Raw genomic sequence first — 18681 nt, 5'->3', positions numbered from 1 at the left:
ACAGCTGAACCGAATAAGGGTAATGGGTTTACAGTGATTCTACTGGACATTGCTAAGGCCTTTAACAGGATACCACATGGAATTCTAACTGCAGCATATGGGGATGGATATAGGATTGGTGAGATAGATAGGAGGATGGTTGATGGAGAGATATCAGAGAGTGGTTTATTCAGGAGTAGAGTCCAAAAGATGGCCTGTGAATAGTGGTGTGCTGCAGGGTTCTGTTCTTCGACCACTACTGTTCAATTTGTTCATTAACGATACAGGAAAGGATCCGAGAGGAAGTGTTCATTTGTTTGCTGATGATGCAAAGTTGGGTAGAGCAATAGTGAGTGCACAGGATGTCAAAATTTTGCAGGATGATTTGGATAGTTTGGAGGACTGGGCTAAGGAGAATGGATGTCAATTTAATGTGGCAAAATGTAAGGTTATGCATTTTGGGGTGAAAAGATTAGCAGCAGTATATCACATTGGTGGAACCTTACTCCAGGAGATTGATGAGGCCAGGGATTTGGGAGTGTTGGTGGATAGGGAGTTGAAGTTTAGGGGGCACATTGCAAAAGTGGTTAAATCAGCTCATCAAATGACTTGGTTGCTGAAAAATACTTTAACAAGCAGAGACAAGGTTATTGTTAAGACCCCATCTAGACTATTGTGCCCAGATTTGGATGCCAGGGTTTCTTCTTGATGGGGAGGAGGTGAGGATCTAGAGACAAGTGACCAAAATGATATCAGGTCTATGGAATGAACCTTATGAGAACAGGTTGAAGATTTGTGGGTTGCAGAAATTGGTTGATAGGTGGAAAAGGGGTGATATGATTGAGACATTCAAATTACTGAAGGGTTTCTATAAAATTAATTCAGATGATATTTTTGAGAATTGGACTGGTGGTGGGAAGACTAGGGGCCATACATGGAAGCTGGGCAAAAGTGTAGTTAGCAAGGATGTTAAAGCTAGGTTTTTTTTTACTTGGAGAGTAGTGAATGAGTGGAATAAGCTGCCAGAGTCTGTTGTGGATGCCATGACTGTGAATGAGTTCAAGACGAGATATGATAGATACTGTGTGAATGTCGAATAGTTGTTCTTGACATGATGTTAGGGCCTCCCTCAAATGAGTCTATTGACTCCTTGGAGTTGCCCATAATAATAATAATAATAATAATAACCATGGGGGGGGGGGGGGTAGAGATTGTTCCTCAAACAGTTTCCCAGATTATCGGTCAAGAGTGAACTGCATTTATTCAGGTTAAAAGAATGTTGTAGGATTTGTTTGTGGCAGATTCTAAAATCAATTTCTCAGATTTGCTAAAATATCTATAAAATAGTGTCCCCAACCCCGACACACACGCATTAGATTTGACGCTGTCCTACAAAAGATCCTCTCCACCACCAAAGTCACCCAGTGTCTATAGTATTCCCTGCTCCAGCAAACTGGAATATTTAGTATTAAATTAGCTGAACACACAATCCCAGCCATTCCAGAGTTGCAGAGCATATTATTGGCACTAATCATTGAATCCAGTGGAAAACCCACTACAGATGTAAGACCACTTAAAAGAAAAGTAAATAACTGGGAAAAGATCCCTATGTAGACTTTAAGGAATGTGGAGAACTCACTGGTATTTGTGACCTAATGTCCAATCCACATCGTCTTGTGGTGCACCCCTTTAGCAGACCTGGATACTGAATGAGGATAGACTGGCAAATCTGGACTTAATGAAGCTTTATCTAGTATTGGCTTGAACTAAACAAAATGATATACCATAATGAAATTTCATGCTGGATGGTGTATTGTCCAATTCAAGAAGCCCTCTATGATCTTTAACAAGGAACTATGGCAAATTTTATCAAGTCAACTACTGAAACAAACTCAACATAAACAGAACTGAAAATAGGCCCATAGGTATCACGGAACAGTTAGAATGACTGAAAAACTATGGAAATAAATGTTAAATAATTGAATCACATGAGATTCTGCTAAATAATAATTATAAGATGTTATATTCAAACAAAGGTGATCAAGAAAAGGAATTATTCAACACATGAGAATAAGATGGTTATCCTCATGTTTAGTAATGAATACTATGGTTATTCTTCCTTTTCTTGATCGCTACTGCCTATACAGTGATACCTCGGCTAATGAGTGACCCTGCTAATGAATTTTTCGGCTAACAAAGATTTTTTTCGCTGTTTTTCGAACTCGGCTAACGAATGTTTTAGTGGAAGCACACGCTAACATAAAGCAGCAAACATGAACGGTCGGAACCGAAAAACAAGTTATAATCATCATCAAAATATCCATATCATGTAGACAGTGTCAATGGCATTGTCTATTACACAAGACAGTCTGTAGTTGTGAAGGCAATGAATGTAGTTTTTATATTCATTCAGATGGATGTTGGCAGATTGTATTTTAGTTCTAGCTATCCTTCTTGAAGTACCCTACTTAGAAAGAAGTTAATAGACACCATAGTACAAAGAACAAACAGCCATTGCACCTATCTTAATAAAATGTAGGACCTCCTTTTCCTGCAATGACTGCAACAATCCAATGGGGTATACCTTCCACAAGAATATGATAACAATCAATAGGAATTTTGGACCATTCTTCCTGTAGGCATGTAATGAGCTCCTGGGCTATTGTGAGACAGTCCAGGAGCTCATTACATACCCTCATCCAACAGTCTAGTTCATACCACAGATATTCAGCAGGGCTGAAATCAGGGCTCTGTGAGGCATGGTGGTGTTCATGCCCACAAAACATGCAGTTACAGCAGCAGCCTTATGACACGGTGCATTGTCTTGCAGAAAGTGATGATGATGACAGAAATGCCATAAAGTAGGAACATTGCATTGTTCAGATATCGCTCTGAGTTCAGTGTTTGTGGCACCACAAACAGAGGTCCAAAGCCAAATGGGAAAAATAGGAACATACTATCACAACCCCCCCCCCCCAAATTTCATAGTGAGGGTTATGCACTCTGGTGAGAGATGTTCACCAGGCATCCACCATACCCACACCAATTCATCTGCTTGATTAGAGGGAGTAGCATGATTCATCACTCCATAAAATAGCTTCCAAGTTTCCACATCCCACTGTACATGCTCTTTGCAACACTGAAGATGCTGCTGCATTGGTTTAGGTAATATGAGGCTTGCACATTATGATCCTACCATGGAAATCCCTATTGTGAGCCTCCTCAGTTCTGAATGTTTTTGTGCAGATTTGTGTTCCAGTCTTCTTTCTTCGTCTATGATCTCTTGTGCTTTCAAGCATCAAGATTTTGCCAAAGAGATTTCCATGCCGTCCTGTCCAAGGCTTGTTCTTTTGCTTTTTTCTAGTTAATTCCCTTCTTTTCCATTTTTTCTTTAATTTCCTTTTACCAACCTTACCTGGGCCTGCCTATGTTTCTTTTTCCTATTTTCTGACTTTCATATACAGTTTTTGCTATTCTTCCTTCTTCCATTTGATTATGATGTCCAAACCACCTCATTTGGGCTTGTGTTATGAATTGGTTCAGAGTCATAAACTGAAGGCTTTCTAGTCTTGTTTTTTGTGCCACTTTCCTAAGATAATTCATTTCAATTGTTTGTAGTTTATTTGTGTTTCCTGTTGTTAAACACCAAGACTCACAACTATATGGTAATGTTGGTACAAACATTGAATGGTACACTGCCATTTTGGTATTCTGGGTAACTTCTTTCTTACCTAGGAGTGGGCCTTTCATTACATAGAATAGCTTTGTTCCCCCAGTTATCCTGTTGTTAATTTCTGTGTCTAGTCTACCATCTTCTTCTATATACGATCCCAAGTATTTAAAGGCGTGAACTTGTTCCAGTTGATAGTTCTCTATTTTTATTATGTGTTTTGATTGGTTTCTAGATATAATCATTGTTTTAGTTTTATTTATATTTATGGTCATATTCCTTTTCTTTGTTTCTTCATACCAAATATTGATGTTGTACTGCAAATCTTCAGCTGTATTTGCTAGAATTCCTACATCATCTTCAAAAGCCACGTGTGAAATCCTGGTTTCTTTCAGTTTCTTGTATCCTAGGTAGAACTTTTTTGTTTTTGCTTGGCATGCATTTAAAATTTCATCCATTATTACTATAATGAAATGAAGAGGGCTGAGGATACAGCCTTGCTTCATTCCTACATTTGTTTCAAATTCTTTTGATCTATTATTACAGGTTCTTACATAATTTCTATTACTTTTGTAGAGGCTTTGTATGGCTGCTATTAAGTTATCTTGTTTTTCTTTAATGTTTGCCATATTAAGTGTCTGGGAACTCGGTCAAAGGCCTTTTCGAAATCTATAAAACATGCATGTAGTTCTTTTCCATATTCCAATGTTTTCTCTGACATTCGTCTAAGACTAAGAATATCCTGTGTGCTTCTATTTTTTCGAAAGCCATATTGCATTTGGTTCCTAACCTCTCTTCTAAAATACGGGCATACAATTTTCCTGGAAAGTTTAAAAGCGAAATCCCTCTATGGTTTTCACATTCATAAGAAGGTTATCTCCTTTCTTAAATATAGGGATTATTATTGCTACTTACCAGTCTTTGGGAGTAATTTTCTTTTTCCACATGAAATTGAATAGATGTAAAAGAAATTTTATGGCTTTTGTTCCTAAATTCTTTACCATTTCTGGTGTTATTTGGTCATGGCCTGCTGATTTGCCCAGTTTTATTTTATTTATTGCTGCTAACAGTTCATTTGATTGGATTTCCTCACTTTGATCTTCTATTTTGCTTGCATGTCTTGCTCTTAGGGTTCTATTTTTTTCATGTCCTGCATCTTCCAATATTTCTTGGAAGTACTGTTTCCACCTTTCCATGATGTCTTCGGAATTTATGAGTAACTTTCCATCCTTATTTTTGATAAACTTCATGGGGAATTCTTTCTCTGACCTCATTCTTCTTAAAACATTATAAAAGAGTTTTTTGTTTCCTTTAAAATTTTGTTCTAAAGTCTTCCCAGTATTTTTTTTTCTTCTTTCACTAAGGTTTTAACTTTATTTCTTTGGTTGTTGTACAGTTCTCTATCAACCTGCAGCTTTGATGTTATATATCCTTTTCATAATTGCTTTTTCTTTTTAATTTCTTCTTTTAGTCCTTCTTTCCATCAGTGTTTTATGTTTCTTCTGTTTATTATTTAATGATACATCACAAATTTCTTTGCTTGTTTCTAGCAGAAGTGTTTTGACCCTGTACCATAGGCTTTCTATGTCTCGGTCTTCATATATCTCTTTTTCTACTTCTTTACATCTTCTCTTCTATTTTACTTTTATACTCAATGGCTGTTTCTTATTTCTTAGTTTGTAGTTCTTTATCTTAACATTTATTCCCTTGCTACTTTTTCTACATTTTTCAACTTTATTTTATGGATCATTTCCAATACTAATAAGTAGTGGTCACAGCCTATTTCAGGACCTCTATAGACTTTTGCGTTTTTTTAATATTTCCAGTACGATCTGCTTATGATGGTGCAGTCAATTATAGATTTTTCATTTCTACCGGGCTCTTCCCTGGTTAACTTATGGATTTCTTTTTGCTTGAACATAGTATTCTCTATTACTAAATTATTTATAAGGCAAAGGTTTATTATTCTTTCTCCATGATTATTCCAGGTTATTTCTCCTTGTGATCCCAACACTTGTTTCATTTCCTTGTCTACTTGATTCCCTACCCAGCCATTAAGGTCTCCTAGTAGTATAATATGCCCTTGAACTTCTTCAATTGTTTTTTGTAAGAGTTCGAAGAATGCATCCTTAATTTCTTTATTAGCATTATCATTTGGGTCATATGCAACAATTACAGTGAATACTTGGTTATCTGATTTAAAATCTATAGTAACTGTCAACAACCTTTCATTTATTAGTTGCCATTTAGTAATCTATTCTTTGAGATCTGATTTAATTATGCATACTACCCCTTGTTTTCCCAATTCTCTTGGGTTTACCCCTGAATAGAAAAGTATATATCCATCTTTCATTTTCTGGCAACCTTGACCTTTCTTTTTTGTTTCTGTAACTGCTAGGAGATCCAATCTCAATTTTTTTAAATTCATCTATTAATTTGTTTTCTTTACCATGTAGATGTTTAATGTTCCATGTTCTGTATCTCATGTACATTTTCCCTTGCTTTGTCATTAAACATTTAGGCAGTTCAGCTATCTCTTTATTTCTTTTAATGGGTGAAATTTTAAGGTGTGTAGGGGGTTAGCTTCAGTTTGGGTTCCAGTCAATGCCCAGAACTCCTCATTCAATGTGTCAGCTGACAAATGGTGGTTTTTGCATATTATTCTTCGTAGTACTCTAGGTCATGTTCAGTGAGAGTGGTAGGTCATCCACTATAGGTAGCACTTGCATTTGACTCCTTGTGCTTTGAACTCAGTATTGTATCACTAACTGTTAGCCTGGGGTGGTGCAATTTTTCGACAATTTGCCGAACAGATAGGCCTGCAATATGGCATCCTAACACAAAGCCTCTTTCAAACTCCGTCAGTTTCCATCTTGCTGCCATTTCATCTGGACACAGTTGAATTGACTTGGGAGCATCATATTTCTCCAATTTTTACTGGCTACAAACAAGTGACTTGTTACATGGGACCTTGTCTATGGAAATGTCTGTTGACTTCTTTCCAAGTAGTGTACTCTGCATGTAGGGAATAAATAGCATTAGCATAAGCTGTACCCTGAGAGAGTTGTGGATTAGTGGTTGATGTTTTTTTATTCCTGAGGAGGGGAGGGGTTATTTTGTCAATAATTCTGTTGGAAGTGTACCCATTAAAGAAGGTGTGCCTGATATGTTAAAGTTCTGCTGTGAGGAATCTGGTTGGAACAGACTGATGATAACAGCTAGTTATATTGTTAAAAGAAATGAGGTTCACATGCATAATCTCTGGCCCATAAGGAAGTTTTCTGTATAATGTGACAGAAAGGGAGCTATTACAGATGTATTATTGTTGTCTAGAAAGACTAGTTATGAACATTTTCTTTTTCTATACTATATGGATTCTGGGATATAGGGTGTTAACATACTGGAGGAACATATTCTAATTTGTTTGGGCCATATTTCCAAATAGAGAATACATTAATATACATTAACCAGACAGATTGAATACAAGCTTATGTTTGTTCTGATTGTTGGCTTCTGCATGAATGTGACTTGCATAAAGACAATGTAAATTAAGTATTAATTCACTTTGCTATCCACTAACTCCTTTTATTCTCTTATAAGGAGAAGGTGAGGCTGTTTAGCCTTATCTAACTTTTGGAGACTGAGGAGGAAAGTTCAATCTCCACTGGTAGCCAATCAGCAGTACAATAACAAGGGTATGAAGCACCTGTGGCAAGTGTCTAACTTGCATCCCCTCAATCCAAAAATTTTGAAAATTTTAAATTTAACAAGTTAAATTTTACTAAATGCAATATGTTAAATACTTACTATTAACCCCATCAAAATGAGTTGCAGTGTGTTGCAGAATTTGTGTGTCTAAAGCAGCGTATTGCCGGAATTTAAAAATACAATATAAAATAGCGGACTTTTATATCTGTTTATTTATTTTTAATTTTTATGTTTTGCACCCCAAACCTAGTTGCGGCCGTGGCGGGTGACTCTTTCACCATGCCCTCATTATGGCATTGCCAATCAGAAATAGCTGGGAAAAGACTATTACTAATTATGAATGCCATCAGGTGAATAGGCAGCAAATGAGTGCTGTCATGTTGTGGTTCCTAATTAGTAATAGTCAACAAAAAAAAAAAAAAAAAAAAAAAAAAGGCTACTTTTGATGTACTAAAATATGATTTATTTTGGTTGTCAATATAAGAGTTGAAGTAACATAGAAGGGGAGAAATTACTCTCAAAAGCATTGGTGAGAGGACCAAATGCTGCAGTGTAGGATGATAATAAAGCTGTTTTTAGCTCAAGTCACACTTGAGATATGCTGAATTTTTATCCTAGATCTTTGCCACACTTGCTAGAGAGTCAAGACTTGGAGATTGAGATGGAGTAGGGATGAAAGCTCAATCTAGTAGGGATCATTTATTTTGGTTATTCAGCTGATGCAGGCATTTAGATAAGGACACAAAATTAATCACACCCTGGAAAGAAAAGAGAAAATTACTGAGGTCATCCCATTTGGTACCAGTAAAGTGCCAGTGGACAAGGAACTAAAAATGGCTGAGTGAAGGACATTTGGAAGGAGCAGTGGTTAAAAAAGATCCCAGGAGTTGGCAAAAAATATTTTGTGATTGGCAATTTGCTGACAGTGATGATCTAAACAAATAAATACTTTGCTATTCAAACTTAGTCAATGGAATTAAACAGGGTCAGTTTGAGTTTTGAACATTGAAGTTTTCCCATAGCAACACAATCAATGAGTAAGCAGTTATTATAGATGTGACTTCTCCATGCTTAACTCGAGCCATTTCTTTTTCTCCTTATTCATCTTCGAACCTTTTTCAGACTCAACTGTTTTCCCTTAAATCCCAGGTCATCCCCTTCCCTTTTTGTATACACATACATTTACATCCTCCTGGAGCATCTACCTTTCTCACGCTGTGTTTCCCTGTCTGTCTTGTACACCTTTTCTCTATACTCATGCCACTCACTTCATTCATGACCACCTCTTCAATCTCTCCTCTCTTACTCGCCCGTTCTTCCACATCATTTACCACTTAATCAGATTCATTTTCTGCACTTACTTCTCTACCTTCCAGCAGCAGTCTCTCCAAGCGACTCACACCAAAACCACTCAAATGCAGTACATCACTCCTATACAGTTCACTTTGTCCTTCAAACTCATTCCACACAGTAACAAACTGCACTCCTCTCTCCTCACGCATTTCTGCTAACATATCCTTCATAATCCTTGCTCTCTCTGCCTCATCTTACCACTGTTATACCCGGGCAACATGCTCACTACCTTTACTATCCCACTATTCTCTTTTATCTGTCTCATCATCATCATCATCATAACACTAATTACAGGTATACTGAGACAGGAACAGACCATATTGGTCTGTTCCTGTCTCATTATCCATCCAATATCCTTTTTTGAGGTCTACCCTGCCTTCTCTTTCCAATTGGCTTATATTTTAGTATTTGTTTAGGATGTCGGGTGTTGGCCATTCGGTTTACATGTTCAATCCATTTTTGTTTATAATTGTTTAGTTTTTCTTCTATTAATTTTGTTTTTGGTTCTTTGAAAATGTCTATGTTCCTTTTTTGATCTAATAATGTGTATTTTGCAGTTCTTCTCATAAATCTCATTTCACTTGTTTTTATTCTATGTTTATCTTGTTTGTTTATTGCCCAAATTTCACTGCCATATAATAATGTGGGCACTGCTAAAGTATTGTATCTGTCTCAACAACCTGCTAATATCCTATATATTTTCTATATATTATTGATATAGGAAATGAAGGGAGGGATATTCAGTTTGTGTGATGATGCAAAACGGAGAGGGCAATAGTTGATAAAGGTGATGTAGATATCCTGCAGGCAAATTTGCATTATGGGTGACGGATAATGATTGCTAATTTAATGTTCCAAAATGTAAGGTTATGCACTTTGGGATTGAAAGATTACATACTGGGTATCAAATCGATGGTACTAAATTGTAGGAAATTAATGAGGATAGGGACTTTGGAGTAATGTGAACAGAGAGTTGAAGTTGAAAAACACACTAAAGTAAAGATAGGGAGGTTATCATCTGTCTTCTTAAGGCTATGATTTGGCCACAAATTGAGTATTGTGTACAGATTTAGTCCCCTTGCTTTAGCATTTATCACCAGGAGGTAGTGGTGGAGAGGATTCAAAGACAGACCAAGCTAGTGACAGGTCTGTGGAATATTTTCTATGAGGATAGGTTGAAGGTGTGTGGATTGCAAAGTTTAGCTGAGAAGCAGAAAAGAGAGGACATGACAGAAATTTATTAGAAATTAAAAGGGTTATATAATATAAATTTTCAATACATGACAAACATAGAGAAAACTAGAGGTTATGTCTAGAAGTTGTGTAAGGATGTAGTTCACAAAGGTAGGTAGGTTAGATTTTTTGCTTGGAGAGTGGTGAATGAGTGGAATGGATTATCAGAAATGGTGTGAGTGCCCTTACAGTGAATGAGTTTAAGGAGCGGTATGATAGATGACCTTAATTTTTAGATAATTAGACTGCAAAGAATCAAGCCTCAAGATAGACAGATCATAATTTAGGGAGCAACAAAGGCAATAACTTAATACAACAAAGCATGATAAGGAAATTTTGAGTCAGAGCAGATTATAAAAAGTGCAGATCCTAAGTTTAGTATTCTCTGAAGAATGCATGTGTGCTAACCTTTTACAGAAGTAATCATGTAAAGCCAGGTTTGATGAGCATAAGTGGTAGGGCACTTCCCAAATGTTTGTATTAATGGTCATGAACATTGGTGATGTCAACATTTTTTTGTGGCTTTTCATTATTTTTAATAAATTTTTGGTTGTCTTTTTTATTTTTGTGGATGAGTGATGTCAGAAAGTTAATTACTCAACAAGCAGAACCAAGTATGTGGGGGAGTAAGGAAAAGACACGCGAACAAGACTCCCACAGAGATAGTACCTGGTCTCTTGTCCGTGCATGGCCTAAACAATGCTCACTGCACACCACAATATTCCAATTCCCTCAATGCCACAGTCCAACAGAATAAGTGGTAGCAAGTTATTATTATTATTATTATTATTATTATTATGTGACACCTCCAAGGACTCAACCATGGGAGGGCACTCCACTCTACTCCGCTACACATATATTAACCATCTCTCTTACTACTAATTCTCCTCTATGAATAATGCATGTGTGCTATCCTTTTACAGAAGTAATCATGTAAAGCCAGATTTGATGAGCATAAGTGGTAGTGCACTTCCCTAATGTTTGTATTAATTGATGGTGGTTGTGCACACAACTACCATCAATGGCATCTACTGCTCATCACATCACCACCGAGTAATTTTTGTCTGTAAATTGCGTGTATTCTAAAGGCCAATTTGCCTGTACATGGGATTTAAAACCAGCATTTCCAGAGGTGGGGGGGGGGGGGGGAACAACTGCTTCTGTATGAGATTGGCTAACTCATATATCTGAATAGCAGAGTTTGAGAAGACTTGGTTTTTTGAGACTTGACAAGTCTAGCCTATATGTCAGAATTTCTAATAAATTGAAAAAGCTTAATTTTCTTTTAAGGTTCAAAGCTGTATAACTGAGAGGAGACCTCCACATAGCTTTAAAGGAATGCGGAGAACCGACAAGGGCTTTGACCTAATGTCCAATCCTCACCTTCTCGTGGTGCATCCTGTCAGGTATCTACCTGGATACTGAACGAATGAGGATGACCTGGCAATTTGGTATTTAGCTGACCAAATTGTATTCTTATTGGCTTAAAAAAATTTACAAAATGATGGTACAACATGACAAGATTTCATGCCGGTTGGGGCATCGCCTGGTTAAACAAGGCCCTGGTTGTTTTTGCCAGTGAAACAGGCCGAACAGCAAAAAGTCAGCTACTGGAACAAATCTGAAAGCACACCCCAACTCAACATCACCAGAGTTAAAGATCGGTACTATCAACATAAGAAGCCCGAATGACAAAGAAATGGAGCTAGCTGAGAAATTAGATAAGTACCAGTTCGACATAAGAGGGGGGGACTGAAACAAAAAAAAAAAAAGACAAAAACTGGTGAGATCTCTCTGAGCAATAAATACAAAATGGTATATTCAGGCAATGACAATCAAGGAAAAGAAGGAGTAGCCATAGTATTCAACACAAAATACAAGGCTCATCTTCTTGAATGGCAGGCAGTGTCAAGTAGAGTGATGTGGGCAAATATCAGAATGGGGAACTGGACAATGAGACTTATCTGTGTCTATGGTCCCACAGAAGTACTAAGGTAGAAGTAGGGAAATTTTTTGAGGCTCTAGAGAGCGCTACTGACATAATGAAAAAGGAAAAGTTGGTCCTTGTTGGGGATCTAAATAGCAGAGTATGAAGTGATTGTCAGACATACAAAAACATTTTGGGAAAATTTGGAGAAAAGAGCAAAGCTAATAATAATGGCAAATACCTGTTGAATTTCTGCTCAGGACATGGACTGGTTATTACTAATATCATGTTACAACATAAAAATGTGCACAAATTCACATGGAGAGAAGAGGCAAGGAAGAAGAAAAGACTCATTGACTATGTTATTGTCGAGAGTGATGTTTTTTCCCTGGTGTAGGACACCAGAGTATACAGAGGATTTGAAATTGGAAGTGATCACTATTTAGTCTTGAGCAGGATTAAAATTGAATTTCATATTGAAAAGAATGGCATGTAAGAAAGTTTTCAAGCGAATAAAAGTTGAGCAGCTCTCAGATGTGAACTGTAGACTAAAATACACAAAGATTATTGAAGAAAAAATGAAAGCGTTTGAGAACAAGTGCAAAACTTTGAAGAAAACCCTGATAGATTCAGCCAGAGAGGCATGTGGTTTCTCTTTAACAGGAAGTTAAAGAGAAAGTGAAGGAAAAGAAGTTCCTGGCAAATAAGTCAGCTTGTGCTCTTAGAGAATACTGAGACAAATGTAAGAAAACTAAACACTGTGTAAAACTAGCTAAACAAAAGTCATGGGAGGACTTTGGCAAGAACACAGAAAATAAATATCAAGAAGGTGGCAAAATATTCTGGAGGTTGTTGAAGAAGCTTAGGAATTGAGGAAAGAGTGCTGTAAAAGGAGTTACAGATGATAAAGGTGACATGAAAACGGGGGGAAAAGGTATCCTTGAAGTATGGAGTAATTACTTCGAAAAATTGCTAAATGAAACAAGCAGTAATAGCACAGTGCTAAAAAACACTCAACAGGCATACAGTCAGGAATACATACTTGAAGTAGAAAGAACCATCAAAGGCTTGAAATGTGGAAAGGCAGCAGGAGTAGATGATATTCGAACAGAAAATGTTGAAGTATGGTGGTATAAAAGTCTTACAGTGGCTGTACTGCATAGTTCAGAAGGCCTGGACAGAGGGAGAAATTCCTGATGACTGGAGTAGAGCTCTAATAGTACCCATATATAAAAAGGGAAAATAAAACTGAATGTAAGAATTACAGAGGTATTTCCCTACTGAGTGTTCCTGGTAAGATATGTGCAAGTATACTTGCGAATCAGTTGAGAAGAATTGTGGAAGAAAAACTTGGTGAAGAACAAGCTGGATTTAGGCCAAATAGAGGCTGTCAGGGTCACATCTTCACTTTACGACAAATAGTTGAGAAATCATAGGAATATAACAAAGATCTGTATTTAAGCTTTATCGATCTAGAAAAGGCATACAACAAGGTTCCAAGAGAGAAGCTATTCAATACACTAGAGTTATATAGTGTGAATAGGGCATTATATCAAGCTATACTTAGTTTTTATTTGAGTTGTAAGTCAGCAGTTAGAACTGAAGGAAGTACAGGAAGACGGTTTAATGTTAAATCTGGTGTGAGACAAGGATGTACATTATCCTCTCTGTTATTCATTATCTATATAGATCACATTATGAAGGAAAGTGGTATTAAACATGATATCAGAATTGGAGATGTTAATGTCAGCTCTTTGCTTTATGCAGACAATGTTATACTTCTAAATAAATCCACTACAAGTTTGCAAGATTCTCTGACTAAATTGAGTAACTGTTGTAATAGATATGGTATGAAGGTCAGCAATGAAAAGACAAAGACAATGAAAATAGGTAGAATCATTGAAAATGTCAACTGTGTTTTGAATGGGGAACCCGTGAAACAAGTAAACATTTCAGCTACTTAGGCACGATTTTTATTGAAGATGGTAAATTAAATATGGAAATAGACAACAGAATCAACAAAGCTGGTATTGTAAGAAGTCAACTGAATAAATTCATATGGAATAAGAGAGAAATTAGTCGGAACACTAAATTAGCTGTATACAAGACAGTCTTCAAACCAGTTTTAACTTATGGATCTGAGAGCTGGGTCAGAAGTGAAACACTTGACCAAAGACTAGACCGCAAATATGAGAGTCCTTGTCTCATATTTGCGGTGAATCACTGAACAGATGGCATCAATGGCAATATCATATTAAAAATGAGGATATTAGGAAAGAACTTGACATTGTCAGCATCCAGAAATGTGTTAGCAGAGCTAATCTCACGTGGTATGGTCACTTGAACAGAATGGACGAGGAAAGATTAGCAAAACAAGTGTTCTCTGCCAGGTTGGCAGGAAAACGACCCAAGGAAGGCCAAGATATAGGTGGTTTGATACGGTGCAAAGTGTCTTAAATGATAGAAATATATAGTATTTTTTGGACCATAAGACGCATCTTTTTACATAGAAAAATTGACTGAAAATTGGGGTGCATCTTATGGTCCGAAGGTAACATTAAAATATGAATCTTTACACTGTACTGAAGCTGTTAGCGAAGTTCAATTACTGGTGCAATATGTTAATAAAATTAGTAAGTACGCCACTGAAGGTGGGTACCTAAGTTATCTCGCTGCATGTGGGTGAATTACCGATTTAGAGCGTCAATAGTCATTGGTGTGTAAACATATATGCTTTTGTATGGTTCATTTGAATTATTTTTTATAAGTTGTTAAAATTTTTATCTTAAAATTAGAAAAAATAAGTGTAAAACAAAGAAGACTTTAATATAATGTGAGTTATAAATTAAATGTGATAAATTATCCAAAACAATATGGAAACAGAGTAGCAGAAAGACATTTTGATCCACCTCCAACAGAAAAAATGGTTTGCGAGTGGAGAAAACAAGAGGAACAATTAAAACTGCTATGTAAACACAAGAAAACATTTCGTTCACACCTAGAAAAATGGCCAGAATTAGAAGTACAAATGAAAAATTGGGTAACAAATCATCGCAAGATTGGAATATCTGTTTCTACGAAAATGATAATTTTTGAAGCGAAACGATGGGTGACTGCTAGTGGAATTTTAGATTTTACTGGATCACTGTCTTGGTGCTTTAGATTTATGAAAAGACACTGGTTATGCATGCGTACAAAAACTACTCTAGCCCAAAAAATGCCGGCTGACTATGAAGCTAAAATTATAGAATTCCATAGATTTGTCATAGCGAGAAGGAAATTTAACTTTGAGTGTAATCAAATTGCGAACATGGATGAAGTGCCTCTAACTTTTGATGTTCCTTCAAATCGGACAGTAGATTCAAAAGGCACTAAATCAATAGTGATCAAAACAACAGGTCACGAAAAAACTCACTGCACTGCAGTTTTAGCTTGTTGTGCGGACTGAACAAAACTACCCCTCATGTTAATCTTGAAGAGAAAAACATTACTGAGAGATGAAATTCCTCTTGCCGTTATTATCCACGTTCAAGATAAAGGCTGCATGGACGAAACAGGAATGAAATTATGGATACAAAAGATATGGGCAAAACATCAAAGCTTCATGAATCTAAGAAATCTTCACATCCTCTAAGAAAGCTATGTTTACAACTTGTCTGCATCAAGATAATAAGAGACCTCATGCTGTTTGCATTATGATAGAAGGAATTAGCTGGAATGAGATGGAGAATGGTCTTGCATCCCATATATTACAAAACCTCCTAGTGGCCTCCATTTGTTCAGCAACCTGAATCAACTGTTAAGAAGGCATTTTGAGTACTCTAAATATCATAAATCAGGCCATTACACTACGATCCAAAAAAAATTCCTGTCGCTTTCCATGAGACTAATTCCACTGGAAGGAATGAAATAACCTGTGTGACAGTTATTTACTAAAACTATTGATAATCTGATGAATAAAATGTTTATTACAAGTTTTCTTAGAGCTCTGTAAATACCAATCATACTTGAAAAAAATGTATATACTTACACAAATGTATTGTAAAAGCTCCCCATTGTGTAGAACTAGCATGAAAGTTTGCATTCTCCACATGCAAATATCTAGTACTAACTGTCTGGGATCTTAATCGGTTAAATAATGCTACTCTTGATCCCGATGCTATGCACACTACAAAAGAATAAAGTTACATTAGATCACAAATATAAGTGATACATTTATGATTATATTTTCTTAGCCTCCTTTTGAGAGGCTAAGAAAATATAATCATAAATAGTAATATAATATAATAATAAATATGCTCAGGTTAATATCACTGCTTGCATAAATCTTTACTTAACTATAATGCTCAATAGAGTACAAGTACAATAATAGCTCTATTCCAATCATTTAAAATTCAACCTTCCAACCAAGCATTCTGAATCAGTAGAGTGACTGTAAAATTTTCATGTTTCTATATCTGATCATTTCTGTTCAAATATCATCTACTCTGGCTCCCTTTCCACATTTCAGATAGCTTCTGTCAACTGTAAGTACCATAAAGAAGTCTCATAGACATTTCTACCTCTGTTTATTGCATTTAATATTATTTTATGGTTACTCAAGACATCCAGGATATTTTTACCTTCAGTTTAGTGTATCGTTTCTGATTCCCGTGTGGTGCTCTTTCCTCCACTTCTATGCCTTTTCAAAGACTCCAAGGATATTGTTATTGCAGAGTTTGGTTTGGTTTGGATATACTGACACCAGGACAGCAAAGGTCATATTGCACCATTACAAGTTAAAGTGGTACACAAGGTAATAAGCAATAGCAGGTAAATACATACATAACATCTTATGTACAAGCAAACCATTACAGGTAACCCCATTTTACATGAAGGATGTATTCCAAGAAATCCGTGTAAAGCAAATTTCCACCTTAAGCAGGAAACAGTTTTTTCATATCTTTTGACTATTTTTTTTTATTGTCTGGTTGATTTTTTCTTTTCTTATATTAATGCAGCACAAAATATCTTTAAGCAAATCATTTCTATTCAAAATACAATGAAATAACTATCCTTTCCTTCATGCTTATACAGTGATCAGAATATATTATGCAAATTATAGAAACAACTACCGTGTTAGAGTAAATCTTTAGTTTAATATAAACCAAAATAGACACTCGACGTTTCAACCTTCACATTAAGGTCATCATCTGGAGTATACACATATATACAAAGAAACAAGCTACACTACAATCTACATGCCATGCTAAAGTTACTGACCGTTACAACTATTGGCATGACCTCTGGTGGGAAAAAAGTTGAAAGAAAAGCAGATAATCCAACTGGAAAAGTTGGTGCAATATAGATAGAACAAATTACAGACATTTCACCTGGACACAGTTGCACTGTGTCCAGCTGAAATGGCTGCGAGAAGGGGAACTGGCAGAGTTTGAAAGAGGCATTATGATAGGATGCCATGTTGCAGGCTTATCTGTTCAGCAAATTGTTGACAAATTGGGCCATACCAGGTCAACAATCAGTGATATCATACTGAGATCGAGGCACAGGGAGTCAACTGCAAGTGCTACCCAAAGTGGATGACCAACCACTCAAAGAACATGACTGTAGAGTACTACAAACAATAATTTGCAAAAACCGCCATTCATCAGCTAACACATTGAATTCAAAGTTCTGGGCATCAACTGGAACATGGATCTGCACAAATGAATTCAGAACTGAGGCTCACGACATGCATTTCCATGGTAGGACTATAATATGCAAGCCCCACATTACCTAAACCAGCATGCAGCATCACTGTACATGCTCAATGTAACAATTTTGGTGTTACATTGAGCATGTACAGTGAGATGTGGAGGCTTGGAAGATGTGTTATGAAGTGACAAATCAAGCTACACTGTTGTGTCCCAATTTATGATTATTATTCTATCTAGTGAAATTCTGCTTATCTATATTCAACTTTTATCTATGTACGAGATATCACCCCAAAATACAAATATTTAAGCTATTTCTCCCCTTAGTGTCCCCAATATTTATATTATACTGCGCTTTTTGGGACATTTGGTTTGAGTTATTAAATACAAAAACAAGGAGCAATTACTAAAATATGTCTGAATGTGAAACAATATTGCAGTCGTGACACTTTATCTCGTTTTTAACACATTAATTTCCCGCGTGATTAGGTTCGTACGTTTTTCAAGTGGTGCATTGGGCAGCAATTTCAGACAACTGTATTATCAATGAACAAAGGTTTATTAAACTCATTAGCATGGTACAATTCAATTAATATATATAACTCAACTCAATACTAAGAAAACATTTACAAAATAACATTAGCTTATCACAAGTAATTTGGCTATGATCCTATATGGGTATTACGATCATGCCGCCATAACAAATTCAACACATAAAATCATATGTATAATCCCAGATCTAATTAACACCTTAGTTAACCCTATATTAGTCTGAATATACTATATGCTGTAGCACCTGGACATATGTGATCAACTCACTCTATTTAACTATTTAAAACTATGTAGATTAAATTATCCTTTCACTGTGTTAACACATAACTTTGACATTTAAAACTTTCCTATACATTACAATACACATGCATAATTCTCAGGACACATGAATTACTTATATAATATTAATATTAACAAGTATATTTTCATTATAATCAGTCATGTACCAAAGTCCTAGTATAAATTTCCTTAGTCTCTTCAACAGTTCAGTAATAGAATAATGATTACAATTACAGACGATTTTCAGTTAACACGAGATTTTTACAGTACCTTTTTCTCTTGAGTTT

At 36.1% G+C, this 18681-nt stretch overlaps 1 protein-coding gene across 1 annotated transcript in view; it reads right to left on the bottom strand.

Annotated features, from left to right (window-relative positions):
* Window positions 1-18681, bottom strand: part of LOC150097449 (recombining binding protein suppressor of hairless-like) — a 419037-nt gene that overhangs the window by 138580 nt on the left and 261776 nt on the right. The window contains exon 9 of the mRNA XM_090407702.1: window positions 15901-16038. Coding sequence (XP_090263828.1) covers window positions 15901-16038 — 138 coding nt within the window. The remainder of the gene's footprint in view (window positions 1-15900; window positions 16039-18681) is intronic.

Source organism: Typopeltis vanoorti, chromosome 17 (genome assembly GCF_054136105.1).
Source record: "Typopeltis vanoorti isolate ZY-2024b chromosome 17, IOZ_Tvanoo_1.0, whole genome shotgun sequence".
NCBI classification, from domain to species: Eukaryota; Metazoa; Arthropoda; class Arachnida; order Uropygi; family Thelyphonidae; genus Typopeltis; species Typopeltis vanoorti.
This window is presented reverse-complemented; position numbering and strand designations above follow the sequence as displayed.